We start from the raw sequence: 26150 nt of genomic DNA, 5'->3' as shown, positions 1-26150 counted from the left end.
ATTATTATTATTATTATTATTATTATTATTATTATTATTATTATGAGGACCCTCCAGGACAGGATTAGAAGCTGAGAGTCACAGTGTACGGGCAGACAGTCCCCATCCTGATGACTCTCCTCCCCCTCTGACCCCTCGCTTTAGGAGGGTCCTGCCTGTTGCTGAGCAATGTGTCAGACACGCCCAGAGGAGGAGCCCACCCCCTCGATGTAGCCTCCGTCTGCTTGGGTGGCATCCAGAGTGAAAAGCTAGAGGGGGGATGGGGTGCCTAGAGCTTAGTTTCAGGAAGGCCTCTGTTGAGTGAAGGCGAACCAGGGACATTGCTGTGTTGTTTTCTGCTAGTAAAAAGCGAATTGCATTCCGTGCCTTCTCTCTCTCTCTCTCTCTCTCTCTCTCTCTCTCTCTCTCTCTGTGTGTGTGTGTGTGTGTGTGTGTGTGTGTGTCAAAACAAACAAACAAAATTCCTTCCAGTAGCACCTTAGAGCCCAACTAAGTTTGTTACTGGTATGAGCTTTCGTGTGCTTGCACACTTCTGAAGAAGTATCTGAAAAAGTGTGCATGCACACGAAAGCTCATACCAATAACAAACTTAGTTGGTCTCTAAGGTACTACTGGAAGGAATTTTTTTTATTTTGTTTCAACTACGGCAGACCAACACAGCTACCTACCTGTAATTCTCTCTCTCTCTCTCTCTCTCTCTCTCTCTCTCTGTGTGTGTGTGTGTGTGTGTGCCTGCCCTGTGGATGACCTGACTCCTGGACAGCTCCTTGACATAGGATGGCTTTAGACATAGGATTTAGACCAATTCAAGGAGGAGAAGGCTATTGATGGCTACTAGCCATGATGGCTACATTCCACCTGTGGAATCTGTGCCTCTGGATGCCAGTTGCTTGAAATTACAGGTGTGCAGAGTGCTGTTGCCTTCAAGCCCAGCTTTGTACTTCTGTTGGCACCTGGTGGGCCACTCAGGACAGGACAGGATGCTGAACTAGATGGACACAATGGAACTGCCAATCCTCAGAGGAGGGTGCCCATAGCATCTCTGCATGAGTCACGGTGCTGGACTTGCCTCCCTTCAATCAGGAAGCATGCCCAGTACAGTGATTCACACAGAAGTATTGGGAAGTGGCGCCCTTGAGGGTAAGCAATTTTTACTCTTAGGGCCCAAACAGACATGCATGCACACTATACATTCAAAGCACCTTCCCCCTCCCCACCAAAAGAATAATGGGAACCAGTGGCGTAGCGTGGGGGGTGCAGGGGGGGCCAGCCGCACCGGGCGCAACATCTGGGGGGGTGCGCTCGCCGCCTCCGGAGTCGCCGAAGAGCCTCGGGCGCAGGCTGTAGCAGAGCCCCATGTCTCACGGAACCGACGAGCTGTGCGCGCATCCGGGCTGAAGGCGTCCGGCAGGCAGCGGCTCTCAGCGCTCGCCGCGGTCCCCGCGCATCAGGGCCGTGGAGGGCGCGCCAGGCAGCCCCTCCTCACAGCCCCGCCACCGATGCCGCTGCTGCAGCTGCTGGGCCATGTTGCATTTTCCTCGCCTCTCTGCCCTCCTCCTCCGGGCAAGTGGCGTCGCCTCAGATCACCTGACACGGACCCGCCGCCGCCGCCGTGGCTACCTTACCGTAAATACCCCAGCCCAAGCAGCAGCAAGAAGAAGCTGGCAGCGGCGGCAGGTTAGGGGTTAGGGGCGCAAATTACTTGCCTTGCCCTGGGTTAGGGGGCGCAAATTACTTGCCTTGCCCCGGGTGCTGACAACCCACACTACGCCGCTGATGGGAACTGTAGTTTAGCTCTCAGAGATTTATAATTCTCAACACCCTTAATAAACTATAGTTCTCAGCAGTGTAGAAATATGCTTTAAATGTGCTTTAAATTTATGGTGTGTGCACAGCTAATGGAAACTTCCCTCCTGAACTAATAATTTAAGCCTTTAGGTAACTTTCAGCCTACTCTGGCAAAAGAGAAAGAATTAACGTTCCCTTCCCCATTTGGTGTTAAAATGGGGAGGAGACACATTAAATGCTGCCGTGTGTTTAATGTCACACCTGTTTTTGACCCTTACAGACTCTAAAAGTAAATATTTTCAAGCAGGCTGACAATTTTAAATCAGAGAGGGAAAGAAATCAAGAGTTTGGCAGCTGGAGTTTAGTCTGAAAGCAGCTTGCAAATGAGACCTCTTCATATTTGGCAGATCTTGAAGGCTTTCAAAGTCTCTTTTTTGTCTTGTGGTTCTCAACCGCACACAGACTTTTTGCTTCTTATTCATTGCCCTTAGGTCTGGGAACTTTTGCCACTAGCGTTGTAATGTCACGAATTTTACAGAACATGTGTTTAGACATCACATGTTTGCTCTCTGGAAAGGTTTTTTTTCCTTCTTCTTTTTTTGCAGAGTCATGCCTAACTGAGCAGCTGCCAAAGGGCAGCTACTGTGTGCTGGATTCTGAGGACAAATTGTGCGTTTTCAGTTTCCCAGCTGCTTATTCTTTCTCGGGGAAGATAAATTAAACTCCCTGCTTCATCTCTAGACGAGCTCATGTTTGTTGCCTACTTGCAGGCAAGATTGTATAATTTCACTGACACGCCTCTTTAGGGAGAGAGAGGCTTTCATAGAATCACAGAACTGTAGAGTTGGACCAGGGGTCATCTAGCCCAACCCCTGCAATGCAGGAATCTCAACTAAAGCATCCATGACAGATGGCCATCCAACCTCTGCTTAAAAACTTCCAAGGAAGGAGAGTCTGCGACCTACGGGACTGCCTCTCTTGGTATGTCCTGCAGAGGACCTTAAGGTCCACAAATGACAACATTTTGGAGGTCCCAAGCCACAAAGTGGTTAGATTGGTCTCAACTAGGGCCAGGGCCTTTTCAGTACTGGCCCCGACTTGGTGGAACGCTCTGTCACAAGAGACCAGGGCCCTGCAGGACTTGACATCTTTCTGCAGGGCCTGCAAGACAGAGCTGTTCCGCCTGGCCTTTGGTTTGGACTCAGTCTGACCCTTATGTTTCCCTCCCCTTCTGGTTTTGATCTATGGGTTACTTTTAAAATGAGGCTGCATTTTAAAATTGCATTTTAACCTGTACAGTGGTACCTCGGGTTACATACGCTTCAGGTACTAAGAAACCAGAGGCCTTCCTTCTGGGTATTGTCGGCCAGAAGGTGTTAAAGAAGGACCGAACATTTTTTATGTATGCAACAACGGCAGCAAGGATACTCATCGCTAAGAATTGGAAAACTCAAGATCTACCCACACTGGAAGAGTGGCAGATGCAGCTGATAGACTATATGCAACTGGCCGAGATGACTGGCAGGATCCGAGACCTGGGAGAAGAGAGGGTTGAGGAGGACTGGGGGAAATTTAAGACTTATTTGCAGAAATACTGTAATTTGGTTGAATGCTAAGAAGGATGCTAGATCATAAATAATTGCCTACCATTGAATTAGATTTGATTTTGATGATAAGTGAGAAATAAGGAAAATATAAATTTATTTTGGAGAATTGTTAGATTTTATCTAAATGAGCGGTGACAAATATTGCAAACAAGTGGGTAATTTGCTTGGAAAAAACCTTTTGCAACGATGTAAGTGGGAGCGGGAGATGTGAGGGAGTCCAAAGAAGAGACGAAATTATGTTATGATATAAGTAATTTTTATTTATGCACTTGTATTCAAAAATCTTAATAAATATGAAATTTTAAAAAAAATAATACATACGCTTCAGGTAACAGACTCCGCTAACCCAGAAATAGTGCTTCAGGTTAAGAACTTTGCTTCAGGATAAGAACAGAAATTGTGCTCCGGCAGCGCAGCGGCAGCAGGAGGCTCCATTAGCTAAAAAGGTGCCTCAGGTTAAGAACAGTTTCAGGTTAAGAACGGACCTCCGGAACAAATTAAGTACTTAACCCGAGGTACCACTGTATTTTAAATTGGTTTTTCCCCCTATTATGTTTTTACTGTAATTTTACTGGTGTTAGCCACCCTGAGCCTGGCTTTGGCCAGGGAGGACGGGGTATAAATAAAATTTATTATTATTATTATTATTATTATTATTATTATTATTATTATTAATTATTATTATTATTATTATTAACCTCCCAAGGGAGATCATTCCATTGTCAAACAGCTCTTACTGTCAAAAAGGTTTTCCATATGTTGAGTTAGAATCTCTTTTCTTGTAACTTGAGGCCACTGGTTCGAGTCCTACTCTTTCAGAGCAGGAGGAAACAAGTTTGTTCCCTCTTTCATGTGACAGCCCTTGAGATATCAAATCTCCTCTCAGTCTCCTCTTTTCCAGGCTAAACATACCCAGCTCCTTCAACCGTTGCTCCTGCTAACAGTATTGCCACCTAGACGGGATGAATTGGCCCTACTTGAATTTTACCCTTGGGCGTGGTTTCCAGAATTTGAGGGTGAAAAAACGGGGCGGGGGGCAGAGCCATTTCCCCCCTTAAATGCAAGCACACTTGAGCTGTGGTGGTTCACAAATAGTTACAGCCTTTCGTCTCTGTAGGCTTGATGTGATATAACTTCATTGGAGGCCTGACGGCCAATTCATTAGGCAGCTGTCTGCTGATGCACTTAGCGAAAGTGTGTCTCAGATTTATTTGGGTTTGCCACTATACAGTGGTACCTCGGGTTACATACGCTTCAGGTTACATATGCTTCAGGTTACAGACTCCGCTAACCCAGAAATAGTGCTTCAGGTTAAGAACTTTGCTTCAGGATGAGAACAGAAATTGTGCTCCAGCGGTGCAGCAGCAGCAGGAGGCCCCATTAGCTAAAGTGGTGCTTCAGGTTAAGAACAGTTTCAGGTTAAGTACGGACCTCCGGAACGAATTAAGTATTTAACCTGAGGTACCACTGTAAAGGTCTTGGGAGGCAGTTATTTATCTGATAGGATACTTGACTAATTGGTCCTGAGCATCTGGTCAGAACCCAGGAAGGGTTACCCCACATAGGACAACTTGAGAAGAAAACCACTTTGAGGAGTTTTTAACAATCAAGAGGTGTATAAATTTTACGAAATAAATAATAAACGGGGGGTGGGGGTGGGGTGGGAATAGTTACAGCATCACATGAGGCTGCTGTCTTGGCTTGAGCTGAGAGAGCTGTGCCCTATAAATTAGAAGTGGGGACTCTTTTCAGCTCAAGGGCCACTTTCCCATTCTGGGCATCTTTGCAAGGGCCACGTGCCATTGGTGGGCAAAGCAGAAATGTGAATTTTGCCTTTCTACAACAGGGTAGTTTCTACGCATACTCAAACACCTCTTTGTCCTCCATCCAGGCAAACAAAAGTCATTACTGGAGTTCAAGGACACATTCTAGCCAAGCATGAGTGCTTGGTGGAGTTGCAAAGCAAAGGGTCCAGGAAGGGATGTAGCCTGGTAAGAGGGGATGTGTCTGTCTGGGTGGAAGGCTGCCTTTGCTCCCTGGGCCTGATATTCCCCTTTATTGCTATGAATACAGGTGCATGCATTCTGTGCTTCACAGCTCTACCCTTTAATAATGGGTTGTGCGTAGAAATATAGAATTGTAAAGTTGGAAAGGGACGTGAGGATCATCTAGTCCAACGCCCTGCAATGAAGGAATCTGAATCTGAATTTATCTTTTATTTCCCTTCTCTTCCTTCCCACTCCCCTTTTATGAAGATCACCTGCTCTGAGACCCCACAGCTAATTCTCCCCTGTCCTCCTTGCTGGCTCAAGTAGGACCAATTCAGCCAGCTAGCCCTGGGGATTATCTAATTGAATTTTGATTTTTATTGTTATTTATGTTTTTTATACTGTTTTTTATGCTGCTTTTATAATTAAGTGTTTTAAAGTGTTTTAAATTTGTCGTTAGCCGCCCTGAGCCCAGTTTTTGAACCAGGAAGGGTATAAATAAAAATGCATTATTATTATTATTATTATTATTATTATTATTATTATTATTTGTTCAAGGTGGCTTATAACAAGAAGAAAACGCAACTACAACACAACAAAAGTAGTCATAAACACAGATCCCAGTCCTCTTCTGCTAACTTATCTGAAGGCAGCCCTGTTGAGGGAATTTTTTAATGTTTGATGTTTTATTGTGTTTTTAATATTCTGTTGGGAGCCGCCCAGAGTGGCTGGGGAAACCAAGCCAGATGGGCAAGGTATAAATAAATTATTATTATTATTATTATTATTATTATTATTATTATTATTATTCATGTGGGGCTGCTGCAACTGTAGGCAGGTGAACTGGGAGTGATGAATAGCTCCTCCATGGTGAAACTGCACCATCTCTGGACCAATGAAGGAGCATTCCTCCACAAAGGAAGTGGAGAGAAATAATTTGTCCTCGGGTCCTTTGGGGGGGGGGATGTTTCACCTTTAGGAGAAAGAATTCTGTACCTGCTCAGAGGTGCCCTGCCTGAGATACCGAGCTTTGGGCTCTGCATAATCTCGATTGTGTGACTTCACAGTGGCGACTTCATCCTTCACTGTACTAAATAATGTATAGCAACGGAGAAAAGAGAGATGCTTAAGCTTTCTGGAATCGGGAACTTTTAATAGCATGATGGCTTCAACGCTGAGAACGCTTTAAGAAGCATTTCTCATTACGTGAAAATTCCCATCAGTGCTGTTGTGTTCTTTTTCCTCTTTGTCCTCTCTGTTTAATGATACAGTAACATTAGAGGTCTTATTTCTCTCTTGAGATACACAACTGTGAGTTGCCTGTTTTATTCAAAGGCTCCCCATGGCTGCTCCCGCTGAAGGAGAACAAAGCTGCCATAGAAAACAACCGCATATGGCATATCCAGAACAGAGTGGAAAATTAATAATGGATAAATAATTCAGGGTGGGCATAAATGGGGTGAATGTACCAAGACCAGAGGTGCCTGGCTCCTGCTATCATGCCACACAAGCAAATAAAGCCAGCATCAGGTGGAGAAATCAGTGTCTTAAGTAGATTTAAAGGAAAAGTTTCTAGCTTTTGGAAAGAAGTTTGAAAGTGAGCCATGCCTGGTGCAATGTCACTTTGTGTCTGTTTGCGTTTGTGTGTTAGCAGTGCAGATGGAGGGTGCTTTTGTTTGGTCTGCAGTTTTAAGAAAAGCAACCTAATTTTCAGCTCCAAGACTAGTAGGTGCATTGCAACACAACTCATACTTTGGAATTTGCACGGCTCCGAATTGTGCGATGCCGCCCCTAGCTCAGAAAAGTACCAATATGTATCTGGAAAAAATACGTATTTAGAAATGCATACGTTGAGGCAAAACAGATATTTAAAAGTGTCGTTTGTGTTAAAAATACTATTTAAATATGCATTTAATCTTAACTTTTCGTGTAGATGGGGGGGGGATCAGAGATTTATATGGAAATGGGATGGAACTCCCCTTTTATGAAGATCACCCGCTCTGAGACCCCACAGCTAATTCACCCCTGGCCTCCTTGCTGGCTCAAGTAGGACCAATTCAGCCAGCTAGCCCTGGGGATTATCTAATTGATTTTTTATTTTTATTGTTATTCATGTTTTTTTATACTGTATTTTATGCTGCTTTTATAATTAAGTGTTTTGAAGTGTTTTAAATTTGTTGTTAGCCGCCCTGAGCCCAGTTTTTGAACCGGGAAAATGCATTATTATTATTATTATTATTATTATTATTATTATTATTATTTTATGAATGGACGCGTGCAATTGACACGAATTGGAACAAGACTGAGGCTTCCAACCTTGGTAGGTTTTCTGGCATGCAGCTGATGGGATACATCGGTTGTTTGCACCATGATTAGCAGAGTCAACTTTGCAAAAGCACAGAAACTTCAATGATTTCATTATAGGAAACTGACATAAACCAGGTTTGTGTCAGATGGCTGCCAAAATACCCATTCATCTTTAAGCCAACACTTTGAAGCTCTTGGAAGCCGCCCAGAGTGGCTGGGGAAACTCAGCCAGATGGGCGGGGTATAAATAATAATAATAATAATAATAATAATAATAATAATAATAATAATAATAATTTATTTATTTATTTATTTATTTATTTGAATTCCCAGACTCATTGACATCTGCTGAGGATGTAGATGATGATGATGATGATGATGATGATGATTGTCAGGGGCTCAGGAGCAGAGGCACAGGGGAGAGAGGAAATGGAGAGCGAAGGGGAAGAATCTGAGGGCAGCGTAGGGGAGTATGAGAGTAGCCCGAGAGATTCCATGAGCTTCTCCAGCGAATCAGAAGATTCCCAGAGGGGGGCGCCGACGGCCAGGGCAAGGGGGGTCCCAGGGGGGACACACCAGAAGCAAGGGGCCAGCGGGGACTCCCAAAGCAGCAGCGAGAGATCAGGACCAGCTCCTCCACCAGAGCGTAGTGGGGGGGAAGAGTCCCATGTGTCAGGACCAGCTTCTCCTCCAGCAGGGAGAGAAGATGAATCAGGGCTGGCCACGCCTCCATCGCAGAGTGAGGGAACGGAGGGGAGGTCAGGTCCAGCTAGCCTCTCCGAAGGGGGAAGCAGTGACAGGAGCAGTGTAACGGTCAGGAGGAAGGTTGCCGGCTGGGCGCGCGCGCCAAGTTCAAATGTACAGGCGCACGGCACAGCAGGTAACCCGGATTGGGAACCAGGTCCTAAAGCCCGCCGGAGGGAGGGGGAAGACTCAGGGGACTCAGCGTCAGAAGAGTCTAGAAAGGGCAAGACCCCAGCGGACAGGCGGACCCAGAGGAGGAAAGAGCAAAGGAAGAGGTGGAGCAAGGCTAGAGTCTTAAACTGGTGTCTGGGGGGAGGAGATTCAGACGGAGCTTCAGCGGTCTAGACTCCAAGACGTAGAGCTGTGCGCCGCGGCTTTGAAATTGAAACTGATCCTCAATAAAGACTTTTGTATATAACAAGAACTGGCGTTGGTCCTTTGTGAGCTGGGACCTCGGGCAGCTCTGACAATGATGATGATGATGATGATGATGATGATTTTATTTATTTATTTATTTGAATTCCCAGACTCATTGACGTCTGCTGAGGATGTAGATGATGATGATGATGATGATGATGATGATGATGATGATGATGATTAATTTATTTATTTATTTGAATTCCCAGACTCATTGACGTCTGCTGAGGATGTAGATTATTTATTTATTTATTTATTTATTTATTTATTTATTTATTTATTTGAATTCCCAGGCTCATTGACGTCTGCTGAGGATGTAGTTGTCCTCCAAAATCTGTCTGCACTAGCTCCGCATTCACACTAGCGCTGATCTGCTGCTCTTCCCATAATACTACTTTCATTCTCGGTAGCAACTATATGGAATCACTTCAAGGGTCAAAAAGAGAAAAGGCTAATAATCTGCAGGAGACTCTGCTAACTCCAGTGTGAATCGCCAGCACTAATACCAGTAGAGACATGTCATTTCCCCTCTGGGATCCCTCCTTTCTTCTTTTCCCTACACAGGCAGGTGAGATTAAAGTCCTGGAATTAGTCGCTTCGTGTGGAGAGGTGAGAGCCTGCCATTTCAGAATGGCTTGATTATCTCAGGATGTGTTCAAAAGGAAAAACACATACAATTTCCTGCCAGAAATTGTTTTGTTCAGGTTGCTTCCTTAATTTTGGCAACTTTCTGCAGAGTGGAAAAGCCACTGTTCCACTTTTCAGTAAGAAAAGAAATGCAACATTGTTCAGACACACACACACACACACACACACACAGAGAGAGAGAGAGAGAGAGAGAGAGAGAGAGAGAGAGAGAGAGCAGTTGTACAGTGGTTTGATTTCACCCCCAGAAGCACACTCCATTGTCTCTTGAGACAATGCCAACAATAACAAAGGAAATGGTAGCACTGATTATTGGTTTCTGTTTTATCTATAAGGTAAAGGTAAAGGAACCCCTGACCATTAGGTCCAGTCGTGACCGACTCTGGGGTTGCGGCGCTCATCTCGCTTTATTGGCTGAGGGAGCCGGTGTACAGCTTCCGGGTCATGTGGCCAGCATGACTAAGCCGCTTCTGGTGAACCAGAGCAGTGCACGGAAATGCCGTTTACCTTCCCGCCGGATCAGTACCTATTTATCTACTTGCACTTTGATGTGCTTTCGAACTGCTAGGTTGGCAGCAGCAGGGACTGAGCAACGGGAGCTCACCCCATCGCGGGGATTTGAACTGCCAATCTTCTGGTCGGCAAGTCCTAGGCTCTGTGGTTTAACCCACAGCGCCACCCTGACCTATTCCAGAGAACATATCTTAGGGTTGCCATATCTTGAAGAGCAAAAAAGAGGACAGCTTGGGCTGGCAGCGGCCGCAGCGTGCAGAACAGCTTGAGCCGGAGCCTGAGCCCCGAGCCCCAACCCACTCCCCAAAATAAAACCCAAACATTTCCTTTAAAATGTAAAGAGGACATGTCTGGGTTTTCCTGGATGCATGGCAACCCTACATATCGACACCGGTCAGGACCAGCCTTGAACTTCAGCAGTCACCCAGGTCTGGGAGCCCAGCTCTGTGCTAAATGCTGATCAGGATCTTTTCCTGAAATGTGAACCTCTACAGGGTAGTAATAATTATCCTTTGGTCACCTAGCGTCTGGTACCCAGTCTAGGGTGAACATGTACAAAAAAAGGCTTCAGGATCTCTAGCAAGTGTGCAGAAGGGGAAACTGCAGCCAGAGCTTATCTGCAGACATTACCTTTCCTACAAAAGTGTTAAAGGTGCAGAAGCCATGGCCCCTTTTGCATTTGACCACACTAATCCAGCAATGAGCTGAACATGAGCCATTGTTATTAGCATCACCAAGATGCATATTCCTGTATACCATACCTGGTCTTCCAGGAATATTGAGCTGTAGAAAGAAAGGGTGTGTGGAGATTTGTTTCAATACACTGAGTGATTGAGGATGTCCGGCCAGTTCCTATCACTGTGTAAGAAGTGATATAATCATTATATTCAGTACCTAAGCAGCATGCAGCCTTTGTGCTTCCTACTTCTGTTAGAATAACCAGAATATTCAGAGGCTTCTCGCAATTCCAATGTATCTGCAATAGGTGAGAGCTGTTGTTTTTTAATTGGGTCCCCTCTAACTGGCATGTATTCAGGCCCTTTGGTTTCTGTTATGTCAGGAGTCAGCTAACTTTTTCAGCAGGGGGCCGGTCCACTGTCCCTCACACGTTATGGGGGGCCGGACTGTATTTTTTTGGGGGGAAATTCCTATGCCCCACAAATAACCCAGAGATGCATTTGAAATAAAAGCACACATTCTACTCATGTAAAAACACCAGGCAGGCCCCACAAATAACTCAGAGATGCATTTTAAATAAAAGGGCACATTCTACTCATGTAAAAACATGCTGATTCCCGGACCGTCCGTGGGCCGGATTGAGAAGGCGATTGGGCCAGATCTGACCCCCAGGCCTTAGTTTGCCTACCCTTGTGTTATGTCATGGCACTTTATTTGCCTGACAAATACTTTTCATTTTCATTTAGGCTAGCCTAAAGATAGGACGTGTGCCAAAAACACTGATAAGTCTTGACGTTTCTTTGGAAGTTGCCACTTAAGTTATATTAAAAAAATGGTTGAGGTGGGGAGAAATGACTCTTGAAATGTCTACCCTCATTATTTCTTCCCCGTGCAAACAATTAGAAACAGCCAGAACACACTTCGTTTGCTCTGAGGAAACTTTTGGATTTAGTGGAAGAGTGCCACGTCCCTGGAGGGTAAATCTGTAAATGCTCGAGTAAAGGCATTCCCTCTGCTTCAGTAAATTTCGAGACTTGCTGGGTTATTGGTGGAATAAACCCCCTGTGAGGAGCACTGGAAACTTTTCTGAATAAATCTTGAATTCTACACACACTCTTGAGTGATTGTAAAAGGCACTGTTCTCTAATGAGTCTTCAAATGTTTGCGCGAGGCAATTTTCACTTGGAGATGTTTATATGGGAAACGATTCACAGATGGGTTCAAATAAATGAATGAATGAGTAAAGTAGGTTGCCATGAGTAGCTGCGGCATGTAGTCTGAGGGGTGTGTCCGGAGATCCCTTGCCTCACCCCAAGGTACAACTCTCGAAATCTGAACGGCAGATTCCAACGCAGGATGCAGCTTGCAGTTTTGCAAAGGGAGAAGTCCTAGGAAGTCAGGCCCCCTTGGTCCATTGATCTCAGGAGTCTCTTCAATGACTGGCAGTACGTCTCCAAGGTTTCGGGCAGGGTTCTCTCCCCGCACTACCTGGAAATGTTGCCAAGGATTGAAGCCTTTGTGTACAAAGCAGGTACTACGGCCCTTCAGGCACTGCATTCCCCTCACGCAGCCCTGCCAGATGTGCTGCACTGCATACATTCATGGAGGGAGAAAGGTTGTTTTCTGCTGCTCCAGAGAAGCGGACACGGAGCAATGGATCCAAACTACAAGAAAGAAGATTCCACCTAAACATTAGGAAGAACTTCCTGACAGTAAGAGATGTTCGACAGTGGAATTTGCTGCCAAGGAGTGTGGTGGAGTCTCCTTCTTTGGAGGTCTTTAAGCAGAGGCTTGACAACCATATGTCAGGAGTGCTCTGATGGTGTTTCCTGCTTGGCAGGGGGTTGGACTCAATGGCCCTTGTGGTCTCTTCCAACTCTATGATTCTATGATTCTATGATTCTATGATTCTATGATTCTATGATTGTGCCAGCACTGCACATGAATAAAGTGCCCACCCATCCTTTGGACAGCTCAGACATTTCTCCCAAGGGACAGTTGACCTTCTAGGATGCACTGATCCCTCGGTTTCTTGCTGCCTTGGCCACACCAGTTTTCTTCCACCCCAAGGTCTGCTGCAGCAGTGCTTCAGCCCAAGTCCAAAGAAAAGAAAAAGTTGCCGTTGTTTCCCAAAGAGAAACACAGTCCCATAGAGAGAACTATAAGGGCTTCTTCACATAGTTTGTTGAGGTGACAGCTCTCTTGCGATAAGGATTTTGGTATGCTTGTTTCCATTATCAGATGGTGCATTTGTTCGATCTAGCAATCTGCGATTGGCGTTTTACTTTCCCCATCTTATCCTGATGTGACTCAGCCCAAAGATACTGTTCCTTGAAGAGTGACTCACCTGGAAGAGCCACAGAGAGGGGGCTTTCATTGTTCACGCTAGGAATGAGCTCACAATTGCAGGCGCATCCTACCAGTGTTGGATCAGGTCAAAGGGCCATCTCGTCCTGCATCCGGTTTCCATTGTGGGCAACAGCAGAACTTAGGACCAGACTGCAACAGAGCTCTCCCCACTTAATTATTGTGTGGGCACAATGTAGGTGACCCCTGACGTACCCTGACTGTCTGCAGTTCTCCATGGTTTTAGGCAGAGGTCTGTCGCAGCCGTACCTGGAGTTGGCATGGATTCTGTAAGTGAAGTGTAAGGACGTATCCTTACTTCTTGTTGTCCCACTGCTTTCCCCCAGGGAAAACTGCTGTTTCGCTCTCAATTGGAGCAAAGCCACTCCCGACATCAGGAGGGGGGGTTGCGGGCTCACGCCCCACCATTGTTCGCGCGGGGCTGGCTGCGGCCCCGCGCGACTAGGGGAATCCTCGGGCCACGTCATACCCTGGGCCAGCCAATCGGCTGGCTGCAGGGGCGGGGCTTGGGTCATTTAAGGTTGGCGTGGCCCGAGAACGCCGGAGCAAATGGCAATTCTGGTTTCCACCAGATTGCCATTTGTTCTGATCTGTCACTAAAGAGTGGGTTTTCCCTTGGAAATGAGTGGGGCAAGGGGGAAACCACTCAGACCCATGCCTAGAAAGTGCGAACCAAGCAGAAAACTGCTCGGACCTGCGCTTTCTAGGTGCAGCACAAATGAACGTGTGAATGAGCCCTGAATGTAGCTCTTGGTTTCCTGTATTCTTTTGAAAGAAAGTACTTCTTCAAAAAGGGACGCGGGTGGCGCTGTGGGTTAAACCACAGAGCCTAGGGCTTGCCAATCAGAAGGTCAGCGGTTTGAATTCCCGCGACGGGGTGAGCTCCTGTTGCTCGGTCCCTGCTCCTGCCAGCCTAGCGGTTCAAAAGCATGCCAGTGCAAGTAGATAAATAGGTACCACTCTGGCGTGCGCTGCTCTGCTTCGCCAGAAGCGGCTTAGTCATGCTGGCCACATGACCCGGAAGCTGTACGCTGGCTCCCTCGGCCAATAAAGTGAGCCAATAAAGCTACTACCCATGATGGCTATACTGTGCCTCCACAGTCAGAGACAATAATGCTTCTGGTCGCAGGAGGACAGAGGGCTCTTGTGTTCGAATCCTGCTTGCAGGCATCTGGCTGGCCACTGTGAGAACAGGATGCTGGCCTAGATGGGCCATTGTGCTCATCTAGCAGGGGTCTACTTATGTTCTTATATATCTGCTTTTTAAATGCTTTTTTCTTCAGTAATACGGCAAGGACCTCCAATTCACAAGATCTTGGTGGTTGACATTAAAAAAATAAAATAAAAATAAACCTACTTTGTTATAAATCCCAATTTGCATCCCACAGCAAGTAGTTTATTAGTGTTGATTTTCTCAGGAGCTGACATTACTCCATGCACTATGGCCTGCAAAGCAATAATGAAACACATGCAAGGGTTCCCTGCTTGGGTATCATTTTTCTTTTGCAGAACAGATGACACCTGGGATATAGGAGGTCAGTTTAATGAGAGTAAATGAGATGGGGGAAAGCGCAGAGAGATGTCGCCATTATTTTTGACAAATAGCATCAGGGATTTAGCTCATTTATGACTCTTTATTTTAGAGTGTGCAGAATTAAAATTGCTAAAAATAAATAGATACAATGTGGTCCAGCTAGCTTGCTCTATTACTTCCCTTCCTGATAACCATCCTTCATTGTTGAAAGACTTCAGTTAACTGATAAGATATTAATCACTAGACGGCAAGAACCCTATAGGGAATGTTTGCTGCTATAGATCCAGTGTCTCCTTTTACGCATACCCACACTGACATTGCTGAGGATTATTTTAGTACCCAGAATGCAGAGGGTGCTTTGTAGAGCAATGTAAAGAAAATATAAGTCCTTGCCCTGAGCAGCCTACAGCTGAAATTTAGATTTTCCCTAATTCTGATAACATAGCTAGAGTCTGCAGATGGAAAGTCCATATGTTAGGGATAGGGTTTTATTTATTACACTTGTCAGAGCTGCCTCTAGGTCCCAGCTCACAGAGGACCAACGCTAGGCTGTAGTAATGTACAAAAGTCTTTATTGAAGTTCAGTTTCCATTTCAAAGCCACAGCGTGCAGCCCTACGTCTTAAACCCTAGATCGGCGAAGTCCCATCTGAGTCTCCTCCCCTCTGACACCAGTTTAAGATCCTAGCCCTGCTCCACCTTTTACGCTGCTCTCTCCTCCTCTGGGTCCTCCTGCCCGCTGGGGCATTGCCCTTTCTGGACTCTTCCGACGCTGAGTCGCTTAGCTCCTCCCCCTCCCTCCGGCGGGCTTTAGGACCCGGTTCCCAATCCTCATTCTCTGCTGTCCCGCGCTCCTGTACATTTGAACTTGCCTCTCGTGCCAGCCCAGTGACCTTTCTCCTAACCGTTACACTACTTTGGTCACTGCTTCCCTCTTCCGGGACACTGGCCGGATCTGACCTCTCCTTATCTTCTCTCCCTGGTGGGGAATGCACTGGCCCCGATCCTTGGGACTCTTCCCCCCCACTCTGCTCTGGTGGGGAAGCTGGTCCTGATTTCCAGCTACTGCTCTGGGAGTCCCTGCTGCCCCCTTGCTCCTGGGGCATTCCCCTTGGGAACCCCCTACCCCTGGCCACTGGCGCCCCCTTCTGTGAATCTTCCGATTCGCTGGAGAGGCTCATGGAATCCCTCGGTCCACTGTCCTCTTCTCCTACGCTCCCCTCGGATTCTTCCCCTTCACTCTCCATCTCCTCTCTTCCCTGTGCCTCTGCTCCTGAGCCCCTGACAACACTCATAATCCCCCTTGATTCCCCCAGCCCCTTGTTCTTGATTTCTTTGTGGAAGGGGTGTTTTGATATGTGGGAACATGTATTTATTTACTTAAATAAGATGTATAGAATTTATAACCCACATGTTCCTCCAAAGAGCTCAAGGTGGTCACATGGCCTCCATCTCCCCGCTTCATCTTCACAACAACCCTGTGAGGAAGGTTAGGCTGAGAGACAGTGACTGGCCCAAGGTCAGCTGGTGAGCTTCATGGCTGAGTGGGGGATTTCATCCCTGGTCTCTCCCAGGTCCTAGTCCGACACTCTAAGCACTACACCACAGTGGCTTCATGTCCTCTCCGCTTGCATTATGAAATCGTACGTAGTCCATGAACTATTCCATATGCTTTTCCTGTATGCTTAAATTGGATTTGAGGCAGCGGAGATGAAAGGATACCTTTGTAGCTACCAAAGACCACATCAGCTGCTCAGGAACTGGCTCTCTCTATATAAACCTACCCAGACCCTAAGATCATCATCTGAGTACCTTCTTAGTGTGCCTCCTCCATGAGAGGTCCAGAGGGTGGCAACATGAGAACTGGCCTTTTCTGTGGTGGCTCCTTGTTGGTGGAATACTCTCCCCAGAGACCAACTAAGTTAGTTCTTGGTATGAGCTTTCGTGTGCATGCACACTTCTTGAAGAAGTGTGCATGCACACGAAAGCTCATACCAAGAACTAACTTAGTTGGTCTTTAAGGTGCTACTGGAAGGAATTTTTTTATTTTGTTTTGACTATGGCAGACCAACACGGCTACCTATCTGTAATCTCCCCAGAGAGGCTTTCTTGGCACCTTCAATATGCACCTTTATGTGCCAGGCGAAAACATTCCTTTTCAGCCAGGCCTTGGGCTGATTGACATCCACTACCTTTTTAAATGGGAGACGGGGTTATTGGTTTGTCTTTGTTCTTATTTTTATTGTGTGTTTCATGGGTTTTATATTGTATTTTTACACTGTGAACCACCCTGAGCTCTACGGATGATGGGTGGCATATGAATTTAATACATGCATACATAACCCAAAGAGGGTTATCAAAGGCTCTCTGCTCATCTTCTTTTCTACTTCAGCCTCAGAGTTTGTGTCCAAACTTATGTTCTTATATTTCTGCTTTTCAAACGCTTTTTTTCTTAAGTAATACGGCAAGGACCTCCAATTCACAAGGTCTTGGTGGTTGACATTAAAAAAACAAATAAAAATAAACCTACTTTGTTATAAATCCCAATTTGCATCCCACAGCAAGTAGTTTATTAGTGTTGCTTTTCTCAGGAGTTGACATTGCTCCATGCACTGTGGCCTGCAAAGCAATAATGAAACACATGCAAGAGTTCCCTGCTTGGGTATCATTTTTCTTTTGCGGAGCAGATGACACCTCAAGGTGGTGTACATGGCCTCCATCTCCCCGTTTCATCCTCACAACAACCCTGTGAGGTAGGTTAGGCTGAGAGACAGTGACTGGCCCAAGGTCAGCCGGTGAGCTTCATGACTGAGTGGGGGAATTGATCCCCGGTCTCTCCCAGGTCCCAGTCCGACACTCTAAGCAACAGACAATCTTTCCTTGTCTGCAGAAGGAAGCATTGCAGAGCAAATGCTCCTCAATGATGAAGTTGAAATATACTGGGCAGACCTTATTAAAATGACCAGCAGTACCTGCCACTCAGCTGTCCCATTGCTGTCAGGGCTCAGCAAGAAGCAAATGCAGCACTGCACATTACATGAGGCTGTCGCTGTGCGAGACAACTTGCATTGCCTGCCTGTTCCTCCAGCCCTTCCCCTCCTACACACACAGACACACAACCCACCGATTCAGTGTAATAATAAACAGCACTGTCAGACAGACATCATGTGTGCATTCTCCATAGTTCTGGTTCCGGCTCAGATGGGCATCCGAAATCCCAAGCCTCTTTCTATGACAGAAGAAATCTGGCAGACGACAGCCTTTTTGCATTCCATTGAAGAGAAATGATGGCGTGCAAATTCCCAGGTCTGCTTGGGGCATTTGGAACAATTCCTATTGTTGGTATTGAACTGGGCAATATTTGGATTGCCCTGCGTTATTTATTTAGCTGGAGGCAGACACTAGTTTGTTTATTCCCCACCTCTCTCTTTTGGAGACTTGAAGGAGGTGGGTTAAAGGTGGTGACTGCTGGTGATGGGTGCTTTTGACAGGTCTTTGTATTGCTTCAAAGACTACCTTGATCAGAGACAACAGAGGTGCACCTCATGGGAAGTGATGCCTCTTACAACACCCATCTGTCCCTTGTCTTAATATCGTAGGCCACTTCTATGATTGAAGAACAAAGTAATATGTAGGGGTGACTGGGTGCAATGACTGCAGTGACTGGGTGGTGGGGGGTGAAGCTTTCCAGGGGGAAATGAGATCATTCTTACTGCAGGTTTGTGACTAAATAAATGGCCTCTTCCTCTATGGCAAATAGGGATGCTTAATAATTTCATTTGATCCAGGCTGCATCTACAGAAGTATAGTGTCCCAATCCAGGGAAGTCATGTTGTTGTTTAGTCATTTAGTTGTACCCGACTCTTTGTGACCCCATGGACCAGAGCACGCCAGGCACTCCTGTCTTCCACTGCCTCCCGCAGTTTGGTCAAACTCATGCTGGCAGCTTCGAGAACACTGTCCAACCATCTCGTCCTCTGTCGTCCCCTTCTCCTTGTGCCCTCCATCTTTCCCAACATCAGGGTCTTTTCCAGGGAGTCTTCTCTTCTCATGAGGTGGCCAAAGTATTGGAGTCTCAGCTTCAGAATCTGTCCTTGCAGTGAGCACTCAGGGCTGATTTCCTTAAGAATGGATAGGTTTGATCTTCTTGGAAGTCATAGTACCACTCTATTCTGCCTTGGTCAGACCACACCTGAAGTTCTGTGTCCAGTTCTAGGTGCCACCATTTAAGAAGAATATTGACAAGCTTGAACGTGTGCAGAGGAGGGTGACCAAGAAGACAAAGGTTCTACAAACCAAGCCTTATGAGGAACAGTTGAGGGGGTTGGGTTTGTTTAGCCTGGGAAAGAGGAGTCTGAGAGGAATAGGATAGTCATCATCAAATATCTCAAGGGATGTCACAAGGAAGATGGAGCAAGCTGGTTGTCTCTTGCTCTGGAGGGTAGGACTTGAACATCAAGTTACAAGAAAGGAGATTCCTACTAAACATCAAGAAGAACTTTCTGACAGTAAGAGCTGTTCGGCAGTGAAACGGACTCCCTTTGGAGTTTGTGGACTCTTCTTCCTTGAAGGTTTTTAAGCAGAAGTTGGGTGGCCATCTGTCATGGATGCTTTAATTGATATTCCAGCATTGCCTTTTCTTCTTCTTTTTTAAATGGAGTGGAATGTATTTGAACTGGTTGTTATTGTTTGGCATGTGTCACAGGTGGGTTTTCATATTTCATTTTAACGTTTGTGTTATATTTGCAAGTTGCTTTGGGTTGCCTTTTGCAAAAAAATAAAAATGCAACTAAATCCGTAGCTTCTCTTCTGCATGCCTAAGAAATGCATTTCCATTGCAATATATCGCTCCCTTTAATAGAAAACTTCAGTGGCGAGTGCTGACAGGAAAGGAGCTAAAAACAAACGAACAAACAAGCCAAATTGTAGGGAGGAAAGGAAAGAAGCTGTGCTGCAATCACGGCTAATGGTGAGTTCTGGAAACTGTTGTACAATGTCTAATCCCCCGGGAGAAATTCTGTGAAATGTGCCCCGTCAATTTCCCTGTCCAAAAGCAGAGTGGCAGAGTTTTGAGAGGCCGTTTTTACACAGCAGTCTTCCTCTCATTCTCACTCCACATTTAATCCAGCTGCTCCCACCAAGCTGCCCTGTCTCGTTTTCTTATTGTGTCTATTCATTCACGTATTGCCCTGCTATTCAGAATATTAAACCCATAATTCAAGCTTGTCTTCTTTTCCCCACTCATTGCTTATCTCATGAAGAAGCTAGTAGTACACATGCCAGAAGCAGAATTATGTGCTTCGATCCTGATGGAAAATGTGGAGTTTCCGAAATGAAACAGGTGACTTTGTTCCAAGGGTGCCGCAGGTAATATAACACAGAAAGTTATTCAAAATGCAAGATATACTTTTCAACCTCAGCCATAGCCACCTGGCACCTCGGAATTTAAAAACAAAACAGAACACTCAGGTTCTCAGGAGATATTCTGTTTCTCACACAAAAACAGGATAAAAACACACACAGCGGAAGTGTAAAAACGTTCAGGCCATTAGTACCAGCCTCCTGCTTAAAGACATAACACTGAATAGCTCCCCCAACCCGCAAAAAATAATAATCTAATATTCTTTATTTTTTGAGGGAGCAATCCTGTGCACAGGAAGCTGGCATTAAGCAAGTTTGTGTAAGTTAAGCAAGCATAAAGTTACACCAGATCCAAACCCCATTCAGCAGCGGGGCTGCTGCTCTGCTTAAGTCTGGCAAAAGTAAAACAAGTGCTTAGCGTCAGGTCTCCAGGTCACATGACTGGAGTCAACCTAAGTCCCGCCTCTCCCCATTCCACCCCCATTCGGTCTTCTTCCAGGTCCAAAAGGACCTGAGTGTTGGCAATTGTGCCTAAAATGGTTGTCACCTGTACTGGGGAAGGGTGTTATTGGGTTATTGGGCTGTTGTTTTTATTTTGATTATGTATTTTGTGCTTTTATATTTTGATTTTCTTCTGTGAACCGCCCTGAGACCTCTGGGTATACAGCGGTATATAAATTCAACAACAACAACAATAATAATGCTCTTTTTGGTAGCTGTTTTTTGTTTAGGCAAAACCTATCCAGACATGTTGACGTGTTTTCATCTGGATTTAGCTTATTGTTGATTTTAATGATTTTCTGAATGTTTAGAATAGTTGCCGCCCTTTTTCACTTATATTGTTTCATTCTTCTTGTAAGCTGCTTTGAGATTTTATTACAACCAAGCTGTATATAAAATTCATGCAATAAATAGGTCAATAAGTAGATGGACCAGTGAGAAGCATGAGAATGTGGGAAAGTTCACAAGGGAATGTGTTATTTGTCTAGTAATAACTCCAGCTGACACAGGAATGGCTCAGTGTAGCCAACAAGCGCTGAGCTCATCTATATTTTACACCCCAAAGAGATGGTAAGAGTTCTGGGCTGTTCCTCCAACAAAAGCTCCCTGCAGGGGAGCAAAATAGCACATCATGGAAACAGCTATAGTCAACTTTTCTTGCTGCTGTGTGTTATTACATGCAGGGAATTAATGTTGTTTCGTGAGGCAGTTCAATTAAAAAAGCACAGAATTCAAGTCACGGCTGCAAAGGAAGGGGCCTCCTCATTCTTCCTACCTTTTTCTTTGGTTTAATTTTCCTGCTCCTGACATCATATGGCAACAAACAGATTGAATTCGATGGGATTTACTTGATTGCCCTGTGGAGAACCTTTTATCTGTACCTTGATTTGCATTGGAGTCAGTCAGTTGGTAGAACTCAATGGGTGTTTGTTTCCTTCAGCCTTTGCTGAGTCCCTGTTAAAATTTGCTACCGACTATGAGGTTTTCCTCCCCTGAGTGCAGAGCTGCACTTAATAATAATAATAATAATAATGTTTATTGAATGATTTTATGTTACAAAAAATTACAGCCATACTACCACTAAATAGAACTGAGAAATAAAAATTACATACATCAATATTTAGTTTGTTATTTTTTATTTACCGTCTTATTTCCTCCCAAACATTCCATACAAAACACACATATGTACAGACACACACACACACACACACACACACACACACACGATAATAATGAAAGTAAATATTTCCCCCTTTTATCTTACAAAATCTTTTCTTCAATTTTGACTTCCTGTCAAGTCCCTTTGCATATGTTTTATCTTACAATCGAATGTACACAAAACAATAAACCTTTCTATATAAATTTTCCAATACATTCTGAAAATATAATAAATCCTTAATTGCCATCCACCTCCTTTTACTTCCTTTGTCACTCAAATGCTAGCACGGAGTCAAAACTATTATTGTATTTTTGAACATATCTTCTATAACCATCCCATTTTCCTGCAAATTTTTGCTATGAGTTTCCTCTGAGTTTGTTGGTCAGTTGAGCCATCTCCACCAATTCCTGTAATTTGATTTGCCAATCTGTTATTTTTGGAGCCTCGTGATCTTTCCATCCCTTGGCCACAAGTATTCGAGCCACTGCGGTTGCATACAAGAATACCTCTTTTAGATTTTTTGGGATCTCTTTATCTAAAATAGTTAATAGAAATGCCTCCGGTTTTTTAGTAAAAGTTATCCCTATCATCCTTTTTAATTCATCGTATATTTCCCCCCCCCCAAAAAAAAAAAATCTGCACTTGGCATGCATAGGAGAGCATTGGTGATCCATAAATGTTTTCTAATTTCTACAATTTTTTTTTTTGTTGTTAAATGTTTTTATTGAAAGTTTTCAATATCAGGTACAATAAAAGCCAAACAACTAATCTAAAAGAAGAAAAAGACACTGAAAAGTCAAAATAAGAGAAAAAAACAAAAAATAAAGAAGCAAGAGAGAGGAGAAGCTATAAAAACCCTCTATCACATTTGTCTCCTATTCTTTATCAGGCTACAGAAAAGTAGACCTGGGAACTTCTGTTTCTTCCCACAGCCTCCTACCCTGGGGGATCCTTTCTATCTGATCTCCCACACAGGGACTAGAAAATTTTCTATATTCTAAAGAGAGGGAGAAAATATAAACAGGCCTGCTCCAGAGCTTTTAAAGCATAGTGCAATAATGTAAATAAAATAGTGGCTATTCTGACCCCAGCAACAAAATGCACACTGCAAAGCGTATTGTTCCCCACAGCTAGGGGAGAAAAATTGGCTTTGCTGCAATAAAGGTAAATTGAAAATGAATCGACTCTTGCTTCCTAATGTCTTCAGCTTGTAGATAATTTACTTGTGACAATGCATTAAGAAAAAGGGAGACTTTGTCAGGGCTGTCTTGGATCTGTGGCATGGTGTAATAAATGCCCTGCATTTTGAAATTCTGGCATCAGAGCTATAAATGAACCCATGAGGAAAATAATCACGTTGCTTCCTGCTCCGAAAATATTCTCCTTTATTGTGAGGAGGCTGAGGCTTAATAACAGAAAGGAAATCGATTGCTTCTAGTAAACTGGGATATGCAGACATGCCGCATCCCAGAGAGTTCACCTTGTAATTGTATTTGAACTATAGCAAAGGGGAGAGTACATAGAAACTTCGCAGCTGCTTTATAGCAAGGCCATTATAGCACTGGTCCATCAATCTCAGTACTGTAGACACTGGCTGGCGGCAGCTCTCCTGGATCTGAGACGGGACATTCCAAGTCCTACCTGGAGATGCTGGGGTGAGTTGTGGGACTATCAGCATACAAAGCAGATGTTCTACCCAGCGGCGTAGCGTGGGTTGTCAGCACCCGGGGCAAGGCAAGTAATTTGCGCCCCCTAACCTGGGGCAAGGCAAGTAATTTGCGCCCCCTAACCCGGGGCAAGGCAAGTAATTTGCGCCCCCTAACCCGGGGCAAGGCAAGTAATTTGCGCCCCTAACCCCTAACCTGCCGCCACCACCAGCTTCTTCTTGCTGCTGCCTGGGCTGGGGTATTTACGGTAAGGTAGCCACGGCGGCGGCGGCGGGTCCGTGTCAGGTGATCTGAGGCGAGTTGCCGCTGGCGCTGCCGCCCAGACGACGCCGCTTGCCCGGAGGAGGGCAGAGAGGCGAGGAAAATGCAACATGGCCCAGCCGCTGCAGCGGCGGCGGCGGGGCTGTGAGGAGGGGCTGCCTGGCACGCCCTCCGCGGCCCTGACACGCGGGGACCGCGGCGAGCGCCGAGAGCCGCTGCCTGCCAGACGCCTTCAGCCCGGACGTGCGCACAGCTCATCGGTTCCGCGAGACATGGGGCTCTGCTACAGCCTGCACCCGAGGCTCTTCGGCGACTCTGGAGGCGGCGAGCGCGCCCCCCAGATGTTGCGCCCGGTGCGGCCGGCCCCCCCTGCACCCCCCACGCTACGCTACTGAAGGTAATGGGGCCCTTTATATGTCTAGCTGTCCTTTGTCAACAACAAATTGTCGTTGTTTTTTGTGTTGAATATATGCTATATGGTAATTTATGGACCTAATAGGTATCTAAAGCCATTTGCACATAACAAAATATGTATTTTATCAAAGTAATTGTTGAACTGAAATACAGTTAAGAAGAAGTACTGTATATTAATAGTGAAATACAATTAAGAAGTATATTATTAGTGAAATAATTATTAAGCTCTAACTTAAAATGATTTTTATTCATAACAAACTTAATAATGCAAACACATTTGCATTTGGCAATAACAAAAGTTCCTCTAGAAACACAATTTACAAAGACTCATAATTTTGGGGGGACCCCCAAGTGTAGGAATGAAAATCACGACAGACGAGTAGTGGGTGCCATGTGAGGAGCGTCTCTCGAGCATGTCTCGAGGAGTCTCTTTTATTGAATATTACAGCATTGCCACATATGTGCTTGTTGCTGATTGGTCAACACAAATACAATACAAGGGTTGCATATAGGCATTAATCATCAATAGACCAAAGGCTGGGAAAGGGAACACAGAATTGGGCAGGCATGAAAACCTCCTTGTTAAACTATTGTTGTTTGTTGTTTAGTCGTTTAGTCGTGTCCGACTCTTCGTGACCCCATGGACCAGAGAACGCCAGGCACTCCTGTCCTCCACTGCCCCCCGCAGCTTGGTCAGACTCATGCTGGTAACCTCGAAAACACTATCCAACCATCTCGTCCTCTGTCGCCCCCTTCTCCTTGTGCCCTCCATCTTTCCCAACATCAGGGTCTTCTCCAGGGAGTCTTCTCTTCTCATGAGGTGGCCAAAGTACTGGAGCCTCAGCTTCACAATCTGTCATTCCAGTGAGCACTCAGGGCTGATTTCCTTCAGAATGGAGAGGTTTGATCTTCTTGCAGTCCATGGGACTCTCAAGAGTCTCCTCCAGCACCATAATTCAAAAGCATTGTTAAACTATTACTAGTGATTAATATAGCAAAACTTGTTCCATAGATGTGGTCAGCCAAGCACTAAGAACAGGTCAGACTAAGAACGAGTCAGAATGCAATGTTTTCTGTTGTGCAGAAACAAAACTTTTCTACATCTCCCCTTTTCTTTTATTTAAGGGTGAGTGGGACAAAAATATTTCAGGATGCGTGGTTTGCCAGCGCATGCCCGAAATAAGTCTGCCCAGCGATGTTGCTATGTGATTTCAAGGTGAATGGGACAAAAATACTTCGGGATACGTGGTTTGCCAGCGCATGCCCGAAATAAGTTCGCCCAGCATGGTGCTGTGTGATTTTAGGGTGAATGGGACAAAAGTACTTCAGGATACGTGGTTTGCCAACGCATGCCCAAAATAAATCCGTCCACATTTTCCCTATTATTTACTGTTGGTGCTGCCATTTGGCAAAATAGGCAGCAATAATTTTATTGGGTGGCAAAGGGGGAGAAAAACACTGAGACCAAAGGCATATGAGACCAGGAATGCATTGGATGAAACAACATAACAAAATTAATACACATATTACGACAATAACATATTGAAAAAGATTACGAAGCCAATTCAAATTTGTTAACCAACTAGTGAGCCACTGGGTAAACGAATCCCAAAGGCCAAAAAATCCAACATCTTGTTTAATGTGGTGTGTGAGGTTTTGCAGATGAGAGATTTGCGTATGAATAACTTTGGAGTTATCAATAATATTGAAATAACACATATCATTTACTTGTTCACAACCATAATGATGAAGCATTAGCAAATAATCAATAGCTGCACGGTTTTATAAGAGTCCATGACGCAATTCACTCTGTTCTTTATTCAAAAGGTGAAGAGCTTGTGAAGTAGAATTCAAGGCTTTTGCTGCGGAGCAAGCTAAAGAGTTAATATTCCTGCTATTTCGTACAGCCAATCCAGGGACTCCTAAAAAAGAGACAGCTAGAAAGATATATTCAGATCTGCTAGGGAGAGAAACAAAATCGTTACAATCATTAGTCAATTCCACAGAGCGGCGATATCTAGAGCGGGACAAATGATGCTTTTTGTCACTGGTCCATTGTTCCACTCATACAAAGATGGTGGCTTTCCAGTTGAGGGGGAGTGCAAGCTTACTCATTAAATTGAATGGTAGCTTGTAATTATAGGGACGCAGGTGGCGCTGTGGGTTAAAGCCTCAGCGCCTAGGACTTGCCGATCGAAAG

The 26150-nt window shown here is 45.1% G+C and overlaps 1 protein-coding gene across 5 annotated transcripts in view; it reads left to right on the top strand.

Moving 5' to 3' along the window:
* Positions 1–26150, top strand: part of PEX5L (peroxisomal biogenesis factor 5 like) — a 192532-nt gene that overhangs the window by 49642 nt on the left and 116740 nt on the right. For 2 of the 5 annotated variants that reach the window (XM_079977927.1, XM_079977925.1), the window contains exon 2: positions 19449–19556. The exons of 2 other annotated variants lie outside the window; for them this stretch is intronic. In XM_079977927.1, coding sequence (XP_079834053.1) covers positions 19449–19556 — 108 coding nt within the window. Of the gene's footprint in view, positions 1–19448; positions 19557–26150 lie in introns of those variants that run through there. One more of the 5 variants, XM_079977929.1, reaches the window with a different exon arrangement.

This window comes from Podarcis cretensis, assembly GCF_951804945.1.
Source record: "Podarcis cretensis genome assembly, chromosome: 5".
Lineage (NCBI taxonomy): Eukaryota > Metazoa > Chordata > Lepidosauria > Squamata > Lacertidae > Podarcis > Podarcis cretensis.
Note: the sequence above shows the minus strand (reverse complement) of the source record. Positions and strands in the feature narration are given on the sequence as shown.